The sequence below is a fragment of the Saimiri boliviensis genome, chromosome 21 (genome assembly GCF_048565385.1).
Source record: "Saimiri boliviensis isolate mSaiBol1 chromosome 21, mSaiBol1.pri, whole genome shotgun sequence".
Taxonomy (NCBI): Eukaryota; Metazoa; Chordata; class Mammalia; order Primates; family Cebidae; genus Saimiri; species Saimiri boliviensis.
In genome coordinates this window covers 9,536,634-9,557,414 of record NC_133469.1, presented here as the reverse complement: position 1 = coordinate 9,557,414, position 20,781 = coordinate 9,536,634, and the positions used below count along the sequence as shown (strand labels likewise).

General features: G+C 58.1%; 3 protein-coding genes across 7 annotated transcripts in view; 1 reads left to right on the top strand and 2 right to left on the bottom strand.

The window, feature by feature from the left end:
- The window catches only part of SREBF2 (sterol regulatory element binding transcription factor 2), a 76,548-nt gene extending 74,191 nt beyond the window's left edge, over positions 1-2,357 (top strand). For both annotated transcript variants that reach the window (XM_039463322.2, XM_039463321.2), the window contains exon 19: positions 276-2,357. In XM_039463322.2, the coding sequence (XP_039319256.2) occupies positions 276-496 (221 nt within the window). In that variant the 3' untranslated portion in view covers positions 497-2,357. The remainder of the gene's footprint in view (positions 1-275) is intronic.
- A 1,765-nt stretch (positions 2,358-4,122) lies between these two features.
- SHISA8 (shisa family member 8) lies at positions 4,123-9,872 on the bottom strand. Of its 2 annotated transcripts, none has more exons than XM_039463318.2 (4): positions 8,923-9,872; positions 5,747-5,880; positions 4,964-5,395; positions 4,123-4,702 (listed from the first exon to the last, which is right to left on the bottom strand). In XM_039463318.2, exons 1-4 carry the CDS (start codon positions 9,450-9,452, stop codon positions 4,341-4,343), a joined length of 1,458 nt encoding a protein of 485 aa, XP_039319252.1. In that variant the 5' UTR covers positions 9,453-9,872; the 3' UTR covers positions 4,123-4,340. The 2 variants fall into 2 exon arrangements, with proteins under 2 accessions (XP_039319252.1, XP_039319253.1); XM_039463319.2 differs by having other exon boundaries at positions 4,964-5,275.
- Positions 9,873-11,152: 1,280 nt separating this feature from the next.
- Positions 11,153-20,781, bottom strand: part of TNFRSF13C (TNF receptor superfamily member 13C) — an 11,275-nt gene continuing 1,646 nt past the window's right edge. The window contains exons 3-4 of one of the 3 annotated variants that reach the window (XR_012515525.1): positions 12,995-20,624; positions 11,153-11,449 (exon numbers count right to left, since the gene is read on the bottom strand). Coding sequence is in view for 2 of the 3 variants with exons in the window: in XM_074391273.1 (XP_074247374.1) it covers positions 20,440-20,624 (185 nt within the window). In the remaining variant the exon portion in view is untranslated. Of the gene's footprint in view, positions 20,625-20,781 lie in introns of all 3 variants that reach the window. The other 2 variants (XM_074391273.1, XM_074391274.1) reach the window with 2 other exon arrangements.

The window sequence follows — 20,781 nt, the reverse complement described above, 5'->3', positions numbered from 1 at the left end:
ATCAGGGAAGGGGGGTTGGGGTGGGGTCCGAGCACAGGCACAGGTGGAGAAGCAGAGGCTCTGACCAGACAGTGTGGCTCCATCTCAGCCCCAGCCCCACCACAGGCTGGCCGTGGGACACTGGACAAGTTTCTTTTCCGTGGACTGGTGGGGGGCAACAGACCCCACCTCCCAGGATGGGTGTCAGTGTTGACTGAATGAGTCCAGGTAACGCTGAGGGACAGCACCGGCTACATGGCGGACTCTCAGTTCTGACATATATCTTCTTCCCACAGGAGAGGTGGATGCCTGGCCTGGCCAGCGAGAGCGGGCCACTGCCATCCTGCTGGCCTGCCGCCACCTTCCCCTCTCCTTTCTCTCCTCCCCGGGCCAGCGGGCAGTGCTGCTGGCCGAGGCTGCCCGCACCCTGGAGAAGGTGGGTGACCGGCGCTCCTGCAATGACTGTCAGCAGATGATTGTCAAGCTCGGTGGTGGCACTGCCATTGCTGCCTCCTGACCACCAGGCTCAGCCCGCCCCTCCACCTCTCGGTTCCTCTCTCTCCCCCAGCATCTTCCCGCTGAGAGTGGTAGGAAGGAGCCTTGTCTTCCTAGCTGTCACCTGCCAAGGCTTCTGGGCCACCTCAGGCAAGTGGGCCCCTGGGCAGAGCCCCTTAAAGCTGCTGTCACTAGATTTCCATGGTCGAGGGTCTGGTGGGCATGAGAGGAAAGGTGGCAGGGCAGAAACTGTTTCTTGAAAGCAGCAGGGGGAGCTCCCAAGCTGCCAGGCCCCTGCCTCCAGCCTTCCTGACTTTTCTCCTGAACGTCACTCTCTCCTTTCTGCTTCCTCGGTTTTTATCAGGCTCTCTCTGGGAGACAGTAGTCTCTCAGCACCAGGGAGCAGCAGCCCTCAGGCCTGTGCCCGGCATGCCCTCCCCCCTTTTTATACGAATGTTTTCTATCAGTGTGCTTGGGTTTGCCATGATGCGAGGCTGAGTTGCTGTGGCATCTTGATTCTCTCCCTGGGTCTGCGTTCCCTCCCCTGTACCTGACTGAGCCCACTCATTGTTTTTCCCTTTATTACATAGGACAGCCAGGGGAGGAGGGGACCCGAGCTCTGGGAGGCTGGTGGGAGGCAGGGGGCATGCCTGCGGATGGATGAAATTATGTCGGCATTATTTTTTAATTTTTTAAGAAATAAATGGTATCTTATTTAATTGTCCTGTTCCTTCCCACTCCCCACCTCCTAGGATGTCAGCCCAAGCTCAGGGTAGGCCCAGGGGGCTGGGAGAAATGAAGCCACCCATTGGGACTGGGAACCAGGGCCTTCAGCATGGCGTCCAGGTTCCCTCCTCCCTGACCCCAACACCTACCTCCACAGTGCAGACTGGCCCTGACTTTACAGTGGTTCAGCTTCAACCATGTTTCAACTTTACAATTGGTCTGTCGGGGTATTAAATGAATTTTTGAATTATGATATTTTCATTTATGATGGATCTATCAGGAAGTAACCCTATGTAAGTTGAGGCATATCTGTGTATTTTTATCCCTAATTCTTTTTTTTCTTAAGACGGAGTCTCGCTCTGTTGCCAGGCTGGAGTGCAATGGCATGATCCTGGCTCACTGCAACCTCCGCCTTGCGGATTCAAGCGATTCTCCTACCTCAGCTTCCTGAGTAGCTGGGACTACAAGCACATGCCACCGTGCCCAGCTAGTTTTTGTATTTTTTAGTAGAGATGGGGTTTCACCATGTTGGCCAGGATGGTCTTGATCTCTCAACCTTGTGATCTGCCCGCGACGGTCTCCCAAAGTGCCGGGTTTACAGGTGTGAGCCACCATGCCTGGCCTTTTTATCACTAATTCTTGACCTGAAAATAAACCAGGGTGGCCCAACCCCTCCCCAGCAGCAAGCCCCTCTTTACAGAGTGGGCAGAAGGTTGCCTTTGGTGGACACTAGGAATGAGGTCCCTGCCTTGATGTGAGTTCTAGGAGAAAAAGTCCCACTTTTCTGGACTCCCTGTGCCTCATCCTCAAGCTGTTTGGGGCAGAGGGTGGGCAGGAGCCCCAACACAGACTGGGGCCTGCTCACAGTGGGGCCCCTTGATGCAGGCTGGAATGTGTCAGCTTGTGTTGTCCCTGGGGTGTGCGTGGACCCCACCTGCTTTCTTTCTCTCCTGCCCCTCCCCCACTTACTGTAATTTATGGACCCTGCCCGCTCAAGTGTCGTGTGTATGTCCTGTGCCTTTTCTCATTATTGTTTGGGGGTGGGAGGGGGTGGTTTTTCACTCAAAAGGGGGATACACCTATGGCTTCCTTGATGTTCAATCAGTCACTGTGTCCCAGACCTAGGTTATTCAATAAACACTGATTGGTACCACCCAGCACAAGGTGTGTGAGGGTCTGTAATGCGACTGCTGTGGTGTCCAGCCAAGGGGCTGCCTGACTTGGCAGGCAGTGGGCCACGGGCTGTGGGTGGTGCTTCAGGGGTCAGAGGTCGTGCTATCCAGGTTCCAGCTTGTTCCCTGGATGTAATGTGGCTGGCTGACCTCTCCCCTGCTGAGTAAGCTGCTCCCCGGTTTCCCTTCCCTGGAGGCAGCGACCCTCCGAGCCAGGAGGCAAGTCAGACCCAAGTCCGGGTCCTGTGCTTGTCTCCCACTTCCACGCGTGCAGAATAGGGATGCTAAGCCCAGCCATGGACTGTAGTTCCACAGGCTTGTGTGCCCAGAGTGAGTGCCTTGTGAGGCTGCTGAGACACACGAGGGGCAGGACCACAGTCTGGGATGGTAGTGCTGGGCCTTGTTGCAAGAGAAGTCAGGATGGGGCTGAATCCCTTCTGCTCTGAGCCACTTCCTCTGAAAGGTAGTCACAGCAGGCTACACTGCCCTGAGGACCAGAGCAGCCTAGTGAAGCCCAGTTGCAGCTGGTCCCATGCACGGTTCCATCATTTTCAAGGATGGCTACTGTCCACAGCCTCAGCCTGGTTCCACTGGGATGGAGATCCAGGGCCCTTGGGACTGAGAATGAGCAGGGGGAATTGCCCACTCCTGGTATAGCTCAGCCACAGTCTTCATCATGTGTTGGGGGGCAGGGGATGGGAGGTGGACCAAGAAGGAACTAGATCCCTTTGTGAATCTGCAGCCTCCATGACTCAGCCCCCACCCCCCTCCTCCAACTCTGCACAGCTGTGGGACAGGGGCAGGACTGTGGGCCCAGGGCTCTGTCCTGGGGTTTCTAGGCCTTGGTTGCCTTAACACCTTAAAGGCACAGGGAGGTGCACCCTTCACCTGACAGGAGCAAAGACCAGGCCTGCTGGGTTCTGGGGCCTCAGGGCAGCCCAGCCAGCAGATGGAAAGCTCCAGACTTTATATATACCCTAGGAACAGGGAGCCCTCCCTACCAACACTCAGAACCCTCTCTACCTGCCAGACTGCCTGTTGCTTGCCATTCCAGCCGATTCACAGCAATCCAGAAGGGTCCTGACCTGGGAGTCCACTGGGTGACCTTGGGCAAGCTACTTAGGTCTCAAAACCTGAATTTCCTCCTCTGTAAAGACTGCACCCCCATGAGGCTCTTGCAGATTTCTTGAGAAAGGCCAACAAATGGCCATTGTTTTTAACACAGTACACCACACCTCAGGTACTCAGGAGGGAAAAGGACTCACCTGGGTGGCTTTGTTGAGGTCATATCCCTCAGCCACCCACAGCCAGGTACCGGGAGCCCTCCCGGAGGGGCACTGCCAGGGACCCTGCTCCAACTTTCCCCTACTTTGCTTCAAAGAAGCTACTGGGAGGAGGTGCCGCCATCCTGAGCACCAGATGTCCCCACAGCCCACACCCATTAAGGGGGGTAGCCCCGGGCCAATCTGGCCAAGCCCTGCAGGCCAGGGGCCGGCCCACAGCCAATGGTCAGTGAGCATCAGCCAGGTTCAACCACCTCAAGCTGCAGTGGCAGAAGTCTAACCATCCCCTCTCCCAGGGCTCCCACTGGCGTGGGCATTAACCCTGACATTCAACCCTGACCACCCTCTCCAGCCATTGCTCCCTGGCTGTGGCCAGTGCACTGGAGCAGTCCTCCACCCTTGCACACGCTGTGCCCTCTGAGGCCTGCACTGCCGTCTGTCCAGTCAATGACCAATGCTGCCTCGCATCCACGCTGGGGCCTCTTTATTCTCAGGAGCGGGAACCACATAAAAGGGCTTATTTACAAGACCAACCCGCGGCCTGCGGGCTCCAAGACCCCAGTGCCCTTGAGGCAGACGGAAGAGCTGGCCTTCCGGGCCGGTGCTCCTCTCTCTGTGGCCTGGGGCTCCGACGGACAGACGAGGGCCCCAGCCCATGACGCCTCGAGGGGACCGCGGCCCCGCTTCACACGGTAACCTCGGTCTTGCTGTTGGTCCTTAGGTACCGAGACCCGCGGCCCGCGCTGCGGTAAAGGCCGAGGGGCTGCGGGCTGAAGGCCGAGGGCATTTTCTCCGCGCTGAACTGGCGCCGGGCTGCATGGCCGGACCGCCGGGGTACCTGGAAGGCCTGAGCCGCCAGGTGGCCGAGCGGGGCAGGTCGGACCGGGCGACCGGCGGTCCAGGCGGCATAGGGACCCGGCACGGCAGGGGGCGCGTAGCCCGGCGGGGCCCAGGGGCAGGCGTCCCGCGGCGCAGGCAAGTCCGGGGGGGGCCGCGGGGACCGCTGGGAGACGGGGAAACGCTGGCAGAAGTCCCGCGGGGCGGCCTCTGCAAGCAGAGGGCAAGGAAGGGTCAAGCCGCGCCTCGCGGGGAGCTCGGCGCCTGAAGCTCCGGACGCGACGAGGGGTCCCGGTAGGGGGCGGGGCCAAGGCGGGCGGGAGGCGGGGCCGGCCGGGGCGCGGGAGCCGATTGGCCGAGCGGCGGGCGCGCGGGACTGAGAACTTGGCGCCGGGAGACTGGGAGCCGCGCCTCGCAGTCCCGGAGCCCGCGACCCCGGCTTCCCTCGCGCCGCCCGCACCCCGCACTCACCTGAGGCCTTGAGCGTTGCGGCCTTAAATGTGGCGTACTTGCCGTAGTCGGGCTGCAGCGTCAGGCTGCGGCCGACTTGCAGCCGCGGGCCGCGCGGGGGCCCCGGGCCGGCCGACCCCAGGGGCGCGTTGTTGAGGTGCTTCTTGTCTGCAGCGGGGAGTGGGACGCGGCTCGGCCCGATGCCCCGGATCACTGCGTCCGCGCTGTCACCTCTCCGCAGCCCTCTCCCCGAGGCTGTTCGGTGAGAACCTGGGGGACCGTCCTCCGGGCGCGGCTGCGAGCCGAGCCTGTGTTCGCGGCAGCCTCCAGCGCCTGGAACAGGACCTGGCTCCAAATCACGCGCAGCGGCGGCGGCAGCCAGCCCGGGGGGTGCCACCCTCGTGAACGGTTCGCCTGGAGGCGACGCTCGAGCCAGGCGTGGAGTCCTGGGACCTGCTCCCGCCGAGATGGGGGATGTCTGAGGAACAGAACCCAGACGGGGCGTAGGGGCTGCCAAGCCTGCCTGCTCTTGAGAGACCCAGGGGGAGGCTCCGGAGCCCGAGCCTCAGACCACAGCCCCAGCCAGCAAATCCTGCATCTGGAACCTTCCTCACACAGCACAGCCCCCCAGACTCGAGGCCGCAGGACCCAGGAGGGGTCCCTCTCCACCCTGTGAAGCTGGCTGGCCGGTCGGGCCCCTCACACCCGCAGAGGCAGCGGCTCATTTCCACTGGGGAAGCCTCCACACCCCAGCCGAGGGACCCCCCCGCCTCTGCCTCTCAGGCCCGCCCGCCACCGACTCACCTGCGCTGTTGTGGGGGGAGCCCTGAGGGAGGCCGTCCCCCATCTGCACCTGGACACAGCCACCCAGAGGCAGGCCCAGGGTGGGAGGTAATGGCTCCTGCGGGCCTGGCTGCTTCAGAAGCTCCGTCAGCGTCCTGCAGGGACAGAGCGGTCAGGGGTGGACCTTTTTGCTTCCCACCTCATCAAGGACCTGCCCGGGCCACCACCGCCTCACCCTGTGGCCCTGGGCAGTTCTCTCAGCCTCTCCAGGCCGTCCTCTCTGGTGCTCGAACTCACACACAAGCTACCTGCCAGCCTCACATGTGGCCCCAACACAGCTGCTTCCCAGAGCAGACGAGGAAACTCTCACGGGGCTCCCCTTCCCACCCCTCCCTGGAGCCCACTCTCTGGGACCCTCCTTGGTTGAGCCTCCTCTCCCAATGCAACTTTCTCTGCTTTCCTGCCCCTCGTCCCATAAAACTGCTACTCATTCTTCAGACTCCACCAGCGGCCTCCTCCAGGAATCCTTTCTTTCTTTCTTTCTTTCTTTCTTTCTTTCTTTCTTTCTTTCTTTCTTTCTTTCTTTCTTTCTTTATTGAAACTGAGTCTTGCTCTGTTGCCCAGGCTAGAGTGCAATGGCGCCATCTCTGCTCACTACAACCTTCACCTGCTGGGTTCAAGGTGCCCACCACCACACCCAGCTAATTTTTGTATTTTTAGTAGAGATGAGATTTCACCATGTTGGCCAGGCTGGTCTCAAACTCTGCCTGTCTCGGCCTCCCAAAGTGCTGGGATTACAGGTGTGAGCCACTTTACCCCTCGCAGGAAGCCTTATTTACCTGCCTGCCCAAATGCCCCTGCAGCTGCGGCTTCTGCTGGGACCTGGGATGAAGCTGCCAACACGGGCAAGAAGGACAGATGGATGAAGGTAAGAAGATGCTGGGAGACTTCCGTCGCAGCCCAGGACCCACAAGCTGTGTGACCTTGGGCAGCCACCTCCCTGGACCCAACACCCAGCCCCCACCCAGCTGTGATGTAACAGTGTCTGTGCAGCCCAGCTGCCCTCAGAACCCAGAATGCATGATTCTCTCCTACTCAACCTGACCCTCCTTCTGGGGCTGGGGCCTCAAAAGGCTGATTCGTGAAGGGCATTCAGGAGTCAGGACACTGGGGATGGCCAAGGTTTGTCTTCAGGTTTGGTGACAGGGTCTGAAAGCATCCTAGTACCTGCCTGGACTGCCCTTCCTGCCCTGCCCACTGCCCAGAGGCTCACCTCTGTGGCCTCATCTCCGGGCAAGCACTGCCAGCTCCTCTCTCCCTGACAACTGAGTAATTGCCAAGCCTCTGGGCCTTTGCACAAACTGTCTCTGGATGCCCGCCCCAAGCCCTCTGAGAAGCCTTCCCTCGCCTTCAAAGCCCCAGCACAGCAGAATTAAGGGTGAGACTTGTGAGGAGGGCAGGGACTCAGGACACACCCACACACGAGCCCAAGCCCTGTTCCAGGTCTCTCCAGCAGAGAAAAGGGAGTCAGGGTCCATGGGAGCCTGAAGCCCAGAAAGAAGGGACTGGTCTAGGCCACGCAACACAGCAGGGGTGGGTGCAGCCTTCCTGAGGCATCACCAAACCTGCTGCCCCTTCCCCAGCAGGCACAGGGAGTTTGGGGTGAACATGTCAGCTGGGCTGCCACAGCTACTCCTCATGGCCTTCAGGTCCTTTTGCCCTGCCCCTGTCAAAGACACACCTGGGCCTCCTTCATGCTATCCTCACGCAGCATGAGGGACCCCCAAATTTGGGCAACTCAGTCCCTACCCCTGCGGTATCCAGAAGCCAAGCCAGGAGGCTCCACCTCCTGGAGGCGGTGCAGGAGCTGAGGGTGGAGGCCAGGGTGCCAGCCCAAGCTCCACCCTACAGCTCCCTGGGAGAAAGTGGGCTACATGGTTTCAGGAGTGAGGGGTGCTGGAGTGCCAAGGAAGCCCTCAGGCCCTGCCTCTGAGGCCCAGGAGGGGGAAGTGTCCACATCTGTCCCACTAGGGCATGGGGGCTTCTCTGTGGTCACTTCTAAATACCAGCCTGTCACATGCAGTGTCAGCAGCTCACAGGCCCATAGGGTGCTGGGACCAGGTGGATGAGGAAGGTACAGGATCCAGGGCATGAGGGTTGCTGGGGGCATATGAGTGCCACCTGAGGCATGTGGGTGAGAGTTCCAGGATCCAGACACATAGAGTCCCAGAGTCCTTATTCCAACCGAGAAAGGGGACCTAGACCCTGCAGCCCACTTCACACCAAGCTCTGAATGCAGCAAGCACCTGTCCTGGCCTCAGCAACACACGACTGTGTTCCAGAGTCCTTCTTCTTTTTTTTTTTGAGACAGAGTTTCGCTCTTGTTACCCAGGCTGGAGTGCAATGGCACCATCTCGGCTCACCGCAACCTCCACCTCCTGGTTCAGGCAATTCTCCTGCCGCAGCCTCCTGAGTAGCTGGGATTACAGGCACACACCACCATGCCCAACTAATTTTTTGTATTTTTAGTAGAGATGGGGTTTCACCATGTTGACCAGGATGGTCTCGATCTCTTGACCTTGTGATCCACCCGCCTCGGCCCCTCAAAGTGCTGGGATTACAGGCATGAGCCACTGCACCCGGCCTTCCAGAGTCCTTCTTCTAAGGAAAGGGAGCCCTGACCTTCACCTGAAGCTGTGGCATGGGGTGAGTAGGGGTAGGCCTCTGAAACCCAAGGAGGGAAGGGCAGCCCTGAGTCACAGCTACGGGGGCAGGGGAGAGGCAGGAGGTGGGCAGGAAGAGGGGAGGGAAGAGTGGGGAGAAGCAGGAGAGGAGCAAACAAACACAGAGCCAAGGGCCCCTTCCCTTCCCTGTGCCCAAGACACCCAATACTACATCAGCCCGGTCTCCCTCCTGTCCCGTGGCCCCATGGACGGTGACCCCGTGCCCTCTGTCCAAAGCTACCCAGCCCCCCACCCCCTCCAGAAGATGCTAGAGCGAGGGAAGGCGATGCAGCGCCCAGCACAGGCGGAAGGTCAAGGGGAGTCAGGGCAGTGTCAGGTGTCTCGCTGATGAAGTGGGGGTGGGGGGTGGGGAGACAGAAAAAAAACAGAGGAGGGGCCTACTGGGAGAACTAGCAGGCAGGGAGAGCAGTCCGAGGAGCGGGCGGGGGGTGGTCCCCGGCGGCGCGCGCTCACCTGGTTACCGTGCGTCGTGCGCGCGGGTTGTGCGCCCTCTCCAGGCCCAGGCGCGCCCCGATGCCGGCCAGCACCAGCAGCGCGGCGACACCGCACACCGCGTAGACGGCAGTGTGGCTGCGCTCGCGGCCCGGATCCCGGGGCGCCGCGGTGTCGCGGGCACGGGCGGGCGGTCGGCCGGTCTGGACCCAGGCTGGCGTGTCGTAGTTGGAGCAGCGGCTCTGATCGAGGCGCCGCGGCCCGTCGTGGCAGCAGAAACGGTAGCCGCACGTGCCGCAGCAGAAGCTGTAGGCGCCCGAGCTGCAGTTGAAGGGCGGGTCCCATTGGCCCATCACGTCGTAATAGCCCCGGCAGCGGTCGCCCCCCGCCGGGGCTGTGGTGCCGGGCGCCGCGGGCCCCTGCGCCTCGGGGGTCCCCGCGCGACCCGACGGCGGCCGCGCCAGCAGCAACGCTAGCCGAAGCGCGAGCGCAAGCCGGAGCCTGGGTGGACGGCGGACGCCGAGCAGTCCCCGCGCTCCGGCCCGCGCCATCGGGCCCGCGCCTCTTGCTACTGCGCCCGGTGCATGGCCGGGCGCTGCAGCTCCCTCCGGCTCGGCCCCGCTCCCGCAGGGATCGCACTGGCTCCCGACGCACGCCGCCTCGGCCGTCGGCCTCCTCTGGGGACCCCAGCCCCGGGAGGGCTGGCTCTAGAGCTCCGAAGCCGCACCCCCGGTGGGCGCGTCCTCCGCCAGGGCTCACCTCGGACCCGAGCTGCCCGGTCCGCGTCCTGGGATCTCTCCCGGGCCGGACAGCAGGTCCTCGCCCGCGCGCGGTCCCCGGCTTCTTTCCGGCCCAGTAGGTGTGCGTGTCTTGACCCTAGCAGGGGCCACGGGCCGCCAGACTCCGCTGCCTTCCTGCCGCCCGCTCGGTGCAGCCCGCACTCTGGCTCCTGCTCCGGCTCCGGCTCCCGCTCCGCGCGGGCTCGGGCGGGCGGGGGAAGGAGAGAGGAGGGAGGGCGGGAGGGAGGCAGAGCCCGGGGAGGAGCGCGGCCGCCGCGAGAGGCGAGAGGGGGCAGCAGGGACCGCGCAGCCGGGGCGCCCCACGGGGGACCCTCCCCAAAGGCTGCCCAGAAACATTCCTCTGAACTGGGCGCTCAACGAGGATCTACTCTAGGGCCCGCGACTGGAGCGTCCCTGTCTTACAGGTGCGGGGACCGAGGCGCAGAGGTCAAAGCAGCCCGGAATTGCCCCGGGACGGGCAGAGCCACCCTCCCACCTCCTCCTGTCCCCTCTATTCCTTCTGAGCATAACATGAGGAGGACCCCTGCCTCTCTCGACGCCTCGGTTTTCCCATCTGTCCTGCTGGCAGCGCCGCTTCAGAGGGCCAAGGATTTATCCCAGGGCGCGAGTTCAGTTCCAGAACCTCCCGAACGCTGGGCTGGGGTCCCGGGATGTCTCCATCCCCTCGTCGACCGGCACAGCCAGACTGATGCATTCCCGCGATCTGCTTCTTCCCCAGGTGTGTGGAGGGGGAGATTGGGTTCTCCTCGACCCTGGAAACGGAAGGCCTGGAAGAGGAAGACCTCTGCACTGCGCGAACCGCAGGTCCTTTCACAAACCGAGGGTAAGGGTGTGGGGGCTGTAAGGAGCTCGGACCTGGTCCCAGCACGGCCCAGTGGTGTTTTCCGAGTTGAGCGGAACTGGAGAATGTGGTGGTGCCGCTGTGCCTGGCTTCTCCCTGCCTCAGTAGCTCATCTTAACATCAAAAACTCTTCCTGGAGGGCACACTCATAATCTGCCCCTTCCAGGAGGTAGGGGTCGATATGGGACTTCCCCCTATCCAGATGGAAACAGCAGGAGGGCCAGGACTGGACATGCAATTCACCCAGTGTGCAGCACAGCTCAGGCCCCTGCCAGCATTTGCTGAATGAATAACTGAACGAAAGGGCTCCAGCGTCTAGTTTCTGTGAGATGAAGCAGTGGGACTCCCTAGGGTCCCTCCTGGACCCCTTTCCATCTGTCCTTCACTCAGCAACTGGGAAGAGCTTATGAAAAGTGGAGGAGGTGGAGGAGGAGAAGAGGAAGGATTTACATTTTAAGGAGGATCAAGTCTGTTGCCTGACATGAGGGCCTGTCAGGCTGATTTCAGGTATTAGTGGGTTCAGACAGGAAGAGGAGGTGACTTCCCCACCCCACCCCCACCCTACCCCCTGCACAGCTTCTCCCTGTGCCTTGGCCAAAGACAGCCTGCTCACACACCTACACACACACATACACACACTTCCCATCCAGCCCTGAAGACCTCACCCTCATTAAAGAATGTCTTATTACGAGTTTAGAAGAAAACACAGATGAACAAAGGAATTAAATGAAATTGCTTTAATCCCATCACCAGAGACAACCACAATAAAATATGTCACACTTTCCATGCTGGCTTGTAACTGGTTTGTAGTTTACTTTTTGCCATCCTTAAACTTTTTGTTTGTGATTCTTCTCAGAGCTTCAGAGCTCTCCTTTCTGGAGCATCCTTTCCTGCTTCCTTGGCACTGCTAGAAATGGAATCTGTGGCACAGCCCGCACTGCTGGTATTTAAGTCCCCACCGCCCTCTGCCCTGGAGGCCTCAGTGGCTCTGAGGGTGGCCACTTCTCCCAACTTTCCCACCCATTGCTGGGCACTCAGTTGAAAGAAGTTTTCTCTGCCCCCTTGGAACTGGGGCCTCTTCCAAGTTAGGGTGACCCTGCTGGGTCAGAGCAAGTGTCCCAATGCTCTCCCTTCCTGGGCCCCCTCCTGCCCCCACTGTCCTGGCACTGGGTGTTTTCCTCATGTTGACCCCATCAGGCCTTCAAATACATATACATAGTGACAGTCACTTGTCCAATGAAGAAAGTGGATTACAGCCCCTCCCAGGGACTGATGTGCAACCCCCAATGTGTACCCCCCAAACACACACACAGGCACATGCACACATAGCTTCCTCCCCATCTCAATTCCATTCAGTGGTCAGCCAGCAGCCATAGGTACCCACAACTACTGAGTCTGTGCCAGGCACTGAATACCCTCTCCTCTCTATGGGAACACCTGGCCGCAGGGAGTGAGGGCAGCAGGAGAGGGCAACTGCGGACACAGAGCCCAGATGACCCTGACTGGCTGAGTCCTGGGATCTGATTGCCCATTCAGCTGACACTGCCCCAGGTGCCTGGCTATGTGCCTCGTGAGGGGATATGGAGATGGAGCAGCCCAGCCGAGGAGTGACCCCTTTGCCCTGGACCCCATGGTCTCTCACCACATCAAGGCTCCAGGGCACCCACCCCTTATCTCTTCTGCCCGCCCCCTCCACTACCACCAAGCCTGTGTCACCAAAACTCATCCATTGATCCAGGCTTAAAATAACCCCTGGCATCTGCAGCGAGCCCCGCGGGGCGGGCAGAGGAGCCGAGTCCCTGCTCCTGAAGGGCACCCGCCCCGCCCCCAGCTCCCAGTGCTGGCAGCTCCAGTGTGCGGGTGTCTGAGCATGCTTGAGTGAAAGCAAGAGTGTGCATGTCTGCGGCTAGCATGACTATGAGGGCCCTCCCTGCACAGGGGGCATGTGTGTGCACACATGTGTCAGCATACATGCTCCTGTGTGCACACAGCCTTCCTCCATGTTGAGCCCTCACCTGGTGCCCAGTTCTGGCTGTGGAAGGCTGGGGGCCCTTAGAAGTGTGGACAAGATGAACATCCTGTGCTGGGAATCAGTGTCCTCATTTTAGATGGTGGGTGACCTCTTGGGACAAGTCCTAACGTGTATGATAAATTATATTGTTTGCTGAGAACAATGGCAAGGAATATCTGTTGGCCCTCTCAAATGGCAAACTGCTTGTGGCATTCTAAAGTAGCAAAGCGGGGTATGTATATCATACACCAGTGAAAACAATTCTTTCAGCACGGGATATGTGACCCGCCCCCGTGGCTCCCTCGTGGAGAACACTTTCTACTTTCTCCTTGATCAGTGATAAACAGGCATCAGCTGTCTACCTAGTTTATCTTGGGTCTATGAGAAAACACAGAACACCTGTTGGTTAATAATGATCACCTGTTCAGAGAGAATAAATACCTGGGTCAGCAGCTGCTTGAGGCTCTCAGCACGGAAGGCTGTCAGCTTCTGAGGCTCTCAGCATGGAAGGCTGTTGGCCCCTGGATAGTCCCACTTTGCTGTTCTGTCTGGGTGTCTGTTTCTTAATGCCTTCGGCACCGCCTGGATGGGGGTCTCTATGGCCGAGCTGGTCTCGGTAGTGCCCAGTCTGCCAGCTCTGTTGAGTCCTGAGAAAGGAGGTTTGGGATTTCCTAGAGAGAAACTCAAGACAGAGAGGGGAAGTGACTTGCTGTGACCAACACACAGCCAGGAAGGGCAGGGTTTGGCCTGGAACCTGCGCTGCACTCTGGCCCTGAATCCCCATTCTGGCCAGTTCAGCACACCCGGGAAGCACTCCTACCCCTTGACAGGGTCCTCACCAACGCCTGACCCAGGCACACTTGCCCCCTGCCTGGACACACAGGCTGCCCTCTCTTCCTTGAATGCCGTTTCCAGCCCCACATGGCCAGAGCTTTTACGTATTATTTATTTTATTTTATTGTTTTGAGATGGAGGCTCACTCTATCACCCAGGCTGGAGTGCAATGGCACGATCTGGGCTCCCTGCAATCTCCTCTTTCCGGGTTCGAGATTCTCCTGCCTCAACTTCCCGAGTAGCTGGGATTACAGGTGCCTGCCACCACACCCAGCTAATTTCCATATTTTAGTAGAGACAGGGTTTCACCATAGTGGTAGGGAACTCCTGACCTCAGGTGATTCGCCTGCCTCGACATCCCAAAGTTCTGGGATTACAGGTGTGAGCCATCATGCCTGGTTAATTTTTGTATTTTTAGTAGAGACGGGGTTTCACCATGTTGGCAGGGCTGGTTTCCAACTCCTGACCTCAAGTGATCAGCCGTTTAGGCCTCCCAAAGTGCTGGGATTACAGGTGCTAGCCATTGCACCCAGCTTTTAATCCTTTACTTTGGAGCCAGGCTGACCGGGTTGGAATTCCCACTCTACAGGTCCATTCAACCTTTCCAGACCTCAGTTTTGTCGTCTGCAAGATGGGCTGGCGGCATTTCCACAGGGTTTCAGGGAGAAGCGGTGGACCCCAGACAGGAAACAGCCAGGTACATGCGGCTTTGTGGGAGCATTCACTGAAGCCAGGCTGAGAAGACTGTGACCGCGGATGCTACCCACAAGCCTCCAAGGCTTCATTCCTAAGCTAATTTCACTTCTGTTTGTTCAGTGATGGAGTTATCCAAGAAGCAAAGGTTCTTGGGGACTCTGGGCTCCCTGCTGGTACAAATACTGGTACCAGGAGGAGGTCTGGAGGGAGGGCCCACGGCTGTCTTTTTCTCAGTTAGGCAACTCTGACTCAGGCTCCAGCTGCCTGTGGGAGGGTGGGGGCGACCGGGCTCCTGAGGCTGGAAGCTGGGGCTTAGCTCCCCGTCCCATTGCGCCCAACACTTTCCCCGACCCGCATCCCGCCCTGCCTCAGGGAGTTGCACTCCAGCTGTCACAGGTAGTCTCTCTGCCTGAACGCCCCCACGGTCTCCCCCTTCAGGACCCTCCAAAGCCCTAAGTGAATGTGCGAATCTGAATCTGGAGCGGACACCGAGACCATAGCGTGGGAACCAAGAGGACCGAGCTCCGCGGAGGCCACAGCACGTCTATGAGGACAGGTGCGCCCTCGCCAGGCCCCCAGTTCCTGGGGCGCAGTTTCGTGCAGAGGAGTCCTGCACCCCCTCCCCGGAGCCTCGCCCTTGAGTCAGGTCCGTGGACCGCATTCCGGGCCCCCTGGCTTGGGATGTGCGTGAGGACAGACTCCCAAGAGTGCAGAAGTCTGGAGCCCAAAGTAGGTGCCCTAGGCCTTGGTCCCACTAGTTATCCGGTCCCACGAGTTTTCTTCGCTTCTGGGCCTTGACCTCACCCCTTTCTAGCCACCTTGAGGCTTGGGGTCCTTCAGCCCAGTACCTCTCCTCCCCAGCCCCCGACCAAATAGCCCCGGGCCAGTGGTGGCCAGGCTGATGGCAGGAGTCTCGCAGAGACTCTCCCACCCCAAAGTCACTGGATTTGAGCCCGGATCCCAGATTTTCTAAAGCCTAGGGCAGGGGAGAGATGCCCAAGATTCCTCTGGGTCCTGGGACCCCAGTAGTGTCCCTCCCCGGCCCAACGCCAACCACTGAGCACCCCTCGGAGTCCCAGGAGGAAAGCGCAGGGGCAGGGAACTGGCATGTCTTTCCTCACGATTGCATCTCACTCTGCCTGAGATTGGGGGCAGCAATAATCGTTTCTACTGCACCCCCATCTCCTCCCCACTCCCAGGTCATGAGGGCAGGACCAGGCCTGCTCCCACCTCCCTGCTGGGAGCGTTCCCTGGCCATGGCAGGGGCCCCTCTCCCTAAATATCACATGACCTCTTCAATCTCCAAGGACAGCTGGGTGATCAAGAGTCCATTTTGCAGATGGGGAGAGGGTCCAGAGAACTGAGACCCAGGGAGATGCTACCAGCTTGTAGGGATAATGCTGTCCCATCTGAGACAGGAAGGTGAGAGATCAGGCCTTTCTCCCTGGCCTCACCAGCTGGGCCTCTCCAACCCCTTCCGGAGCCCCCAACCTCTGGCCAGGCAGGAAGTGAAAAGGGCCTGCAGGAAGCCCCAGGAGGAAGTGATACTTAAGCCAGCCGTGCCCCCACCAGCCAGGGCCCTGGGGACTTGGTTGGAATCAGACCCTCCTTTTTTTTTTTTTTTTTGAGACGGAGTTTCGCTCTTGTTACTCAGGCTGGAGTGCAATGGCGCGATCTCGGCTCACCGCAACCTCCGCCTCCTGGGTTCAGGCAATTCTCCTGCCTCAGCCTCCCGAGTAGCTGGGATTACAGGCACGTGCCATCATGCCCAGCTAATGTTTTGTATTTTTAGTAGAGACGGGGTTTCACCATGTTGACCAGGATGGTCTCGATCTCTTGACCTCGTGATCCACCCGCCTCAGCCTCCCAAAGTGCTGGGATTACAGGCTTGAGCCACCGCGCCCAGCTGGAATCGGACCCTCCTTAAGGAAAAGCTGGCCTGAAACACAGGCTCAGGGAGGGGCCTTTTCCCTTCAGTTCCCACCCCAAAAAAACGGTCCTTCCAGAGTCTACCTGGGGATCCCTCTTACGGAAAAGAGGCTGGTCGGGAAGAAAATATTTGGTGATGAAACCAACAGGTGGGGCCTGGCATCCATCCAGAGTCCTCCACTCCCAAGGAGGGTGTCGGGGCCCATGACCTGCTGGGCAGGCATGCTGGGCAGGGGCAGGAACCCAGGGTTTGCCCAGCTCCACCCACCTGTTGTATCTTGGGCGAGATTCCTTTACCTCACAGGGCCTCCCTTTTCGTATCTGCAAACTGGACCATATAATCCCTGCTCATGAATGTGAAATGGTCCAGATTTTCAGGAGAAAAATTGGACCAACAGGGACCTTTAAAAAGGTCAAGGCAGTGCAGTGACTCATGCCTGTAATCCCAGCACTTTCGGAGGCCAAAGCACAAGGATCACCTGAGGTCAGGAGTTAAGACCAGCCTGGCCAACATGGCCAAACCCCTTCTCTACTTAAAAATAGAAAAATTAGCTAGGGGTGGTGGCCTGTGCCTGTAGTCCCAGCTACTCGGGAGGCTGAGGCAGGAGAATCTCTTGAACCCAAGAGGTAGAGGTGGCATTCCAGCCTGAGTAACAGAGCAAGACTCTGTCCCCACTTAAAAAGTCAAGGCCTTTGGTGCAACAACTGTGCCTGGGACTCAGACTCCTGCACAGGCCCATGTGGATGGAAGGAGGCACTCATAGCCTCAACAGCCAAACCAAAATGGCCAAGTGCCCGGGTGGAAAACCTTACCACGTTGAAAGGCTTATTGTGATTGTAAAGTCTTTAAAGAGAAACTTACCAAATACCAATATGATGGTCAAGACGTGAATTTAATGTATAGAATGATTACAATTATGTAGAAAAACACACACTACAGGCTTGGTTACTGGACATGGGTCATTTCTTCCCTGACTACATCATGGGTTCCCATCCAGAACTTGCAGATTGTCTACAAAATGCATATCTTCATTTTTTCATAAAATTTTAAAGCAGGGGCCAGGTGCAGTGGCTCAGGCCTGTAATCCCAGCACTTTGGGAAGCCAAGGTGGGCAGATCACAAGGTCAAGAGATCGAGGTTGCAGTGAGCTGAGATCGCACCACTGCACTCCAGCCTGGAATGCAAAAAAAAAAAAAAAACAAACACAAACACCCCACCCCCCTCCTCCAGGTGCTCTTATGAAGAGCAAATGAGGTATCGATATGACGGCTCTGGGTCTCAGTCTCCTTGTCTGTGAAATCCATGTGAGAATTATCTAAGGCTCCTTCCTGTTCTTCTCTGGGGGCCACAGGCCAGGAGGAGAACTTTACACCCAACCTCTCATTTTTCAGAAGGAAAAACAGAACTCGGGAAACTTCCTATCGGCCAGAGGGTCCAGCTGGGACAGAGAGATCCCTAAGGTTTGCATGTCTGGGCCCCAGAGGGGTTTCACCCACACTTGGTTTTCACCTGCTGAACTAACCCCGAATATAGCTAAAAATGGGGTGGACAGAGGAAGATGTGGGAGAGATGGGGTGTCCAGGAGAAGATGGGGTGGGAGGTGGGGTATCCAGGAGAAGGGGTGAGAGATGGGGTATCGAAAAGATGGGGTAGGAGACACAGTGGCCAGGAGCAGCTCAGACTCCCCCAGCCTCAGATGGAGGGGTAGTGGACAGCTGGGTCCATGTGGGCCTGACCCCACCAGCCCTCTCCCACACCTACTGCTTATCATTTGACCTCACCCTGTCACCTGGCTCCCTGGGGGCAGGGGCATCTGAGATGGGTTCATGGAGCAAGTAGCCAGGCAGAGACCTGGATGTGAGTGACCACTGGCCACTGTCTTCTGAGCTGGGAACACAACAGGCCCTTGGGACAGGAAGCACTGAGTCCAGAGGCCTGGCAAGGGACAGGAGGGGCAGGGGTCTACGGGTGACTCCGGTGGCTGCTCAGGAGAGGCAGGCAGAAAACTGCTGCAGGAACAGAACATGCCCAGGGCCCAACAGAGGGAAACAGTACCCAGAACTCCACCTTCTGACTCCTAGTCCAGTGCTCCCTTCCAAAGATGCTAACCTGCAACAAGTTCGAAGGAAGCTGCCCAGGGCGGAGTCTGGGTCAGGAGATCTGACCCTGTGCAGGAGGCGGCAGGCTGTGCACAGGGTCGTCCAGGACTGGAAAGAGACGGCCTTGTCCCCAGACCCCAAAACAAGGTACATCATTGTAAGAGGAGGGAGCAGCTTCCACTGTGACGGTAGGTGACCTGGGGGCTGGCACAGACTGGCCAAATGACCCCAGCACTGGGGGGCCGGTGCTTCAGGGGAACAAGCCAGAGAGAGAAGGGAGTTCAAGGGACCTCACATCCACACGGTTCAAGGTCACAGGCCTGCCCTGGCCTCTGCACGAAGGAGCCTCCTGTAGGCCCCGGCCATGCCCTGTGTATGGCTGAATGTGCTGTGCCTTGGAGCAGCTGGAACCCCAAGTGGACCCTAAGAGAGCTGCCTGCCAGCATGTTCCTTAGCTCGAGTTTGAAGCCCAGCCCTGGAGGCTGCACACTTCCTCCCAAGTGCAGGCTTGTGGCTCTGGAAGCTGCCACTGGGGTCAAAATGGCATCTTAGGTTCTGGCAGATTGGGCCAGTCTCAGGGTTGATCCTGGGATAGAGCTACCTGAGAATTAGCAAAATCCACCTCAATCTTTTCTTCTTTGTTATTTCTTAAAATCTTGTACTAAACCTTAAAGCAAGCAAATGCATGAATTGGTTACTTTTGCCATTTGCATCAGTTTAAAAGCAGGATGGCTCTGAGGACAGGTATTAAAGAAATACAGGTCAGGCCTGGTGGCTCAAGCCTATAATCCTAGCCCTTTGGGGAGGATGGCCTGAGGCCAGGAGCTTGACACTGGCCTAGGCAACAGATCAAGATCCCATCTTAAAAAAAAAAAAAAAAAAAAAATCGGGGCCGGGCGCGGTGGCTCAAGCCTGTAATCCCAGCACTTTGGGAGGCCGAGGCGGGTGGATCACGAGGTCGAGAGATCGAGACCATCCTGGTCAACATGGTGAAACCCCATCTCTACTAAAAATACAAAAAATTAGCTGGGCATGGTGGCTTGTGCCTGTAATCCCAGCTACTCAGGAGGCTGAGGCAGGAGAATTGCCTGAACCCAGGAGGCAGAGGTTGCAGTGAGCCGAGATCGCGCCATTGCACTCCAGCCTGGGTAACAAGAGCGAAACTGTCTCAAAAAAAAAAAAAAAAAAAGAAAAAATCAGCTGGGCAAGGTGGAACACCTGTAGTCCCAGCTACTCAGGAAGCTGAAGCAGAAAGATCACTTGGGCCCAGGCTGCAATGAGCCAGGGTCCCATCACTACACTCTATCCTGCGTGATAGAGCAAGACCCTGTCTTAAAAAAAAAAAAAAGTGGCCAGGCGCGGTGGCTCAAGCCTGTAATCCCAGCACTTTGGGAGGCCGAGGCGGGTGGATCACGAGGTCGAGAGATCGAGACCATCCTGGTCAACACGGTGAAACCCCGTCTCTACTAAAAATACAAAACATTAGCTGGGCATGGTGGCACATGCCTGTAATCCCAGCTACTCAGGAGGCTGAGGCAGGAGAATTGCCTGAACCCAGGAGGCGGAGGTTGCGGTGAGCCGAGATCGCACCATTGCACTCCAGCCTGGGTAACAAGGGTGAAACTCCGTCTCAAAAAAAAAAAAAAAAAAAAAAAGAACAGGTGTGGTTGCTCATGCCTGTAATTCCAGCAATTTGGGAGGCTGAGGCGGATCATGAGGTCAGAAATTGAGACCAACCTGGCCAACGTGGTGAAACTCTATTAAAAATACAAAAATTAGCTGGGCATGGTGGTGCATGCCTGTAATCCCAGCTACTTGGGAGGCTGAGGCAGGAGAATCACTTGAACCAGGGAGTCAGAGGTTGCAGTGAGCGGAGATCACACCACTGCACTCCAGCCTGGCAATAGAGCAAGACTTTTTTTTTTTTTTTTTTTTTTTTGAGGCAAACACAAAACCACACCCAACTACTACAAATTAAGTATCCTCCCACTTGGTCTTTTTTCAGATTCAGTTTGGCTTAATGGTGCTATCCCCATTTTAAAAGAGAAGTCTCTTACTCAGAGCGCCCCAGCCTTTCGAAGGCACAGGAGCTGGGCTACCACCTTCAAGGGCTGTCAGAGATGGTATGGTCTGAAGCCAAAAGCAAGCACACCAAAGTCTATGCTGGTTGAATGCTGTGGTCGGTGCTGTCTGTGCTTCTGCAGGGTTTAGCCTGGTCCCAGAAAGAAAGCAGTTGCATGCTGGAGTGAAGAGCTGAATTTGATTTCCAAGCCCCTGGCTGGGGTCTGGAGGGAGGCCAGGAGGCACCTCCTGCCAGCTCTCTGCTATTAATGCTCAGGGCCAGCTGTCTTGGTGGTCACCAGTTCAGTGGAGCCCAGCTCTGTGGCTGGCACAGGGACGCTGTGGCCAGGTGGGGTGGTTCCTGGGTCTTCCCCAGGAGGCGGCCAGGCAGGAGCTGTGGCATCAGTGGTTCCTGGAGACAAAATGATGACCTTGTCCAGGGGCTCCGGGGCTGCTGGCCGAGGTGATAGAGGCTCAGTACTGGGTCACTGACTTCCCTCCCTCCCTAGAAGCCTCCTCTGGAGGAGCAGTCCTCCATCAAATGAAGCTCACTGCAGGGCAGGGAGGGGTGGCACATGGCTGACCCTGAGTCCAGAGGCCTGACCAGT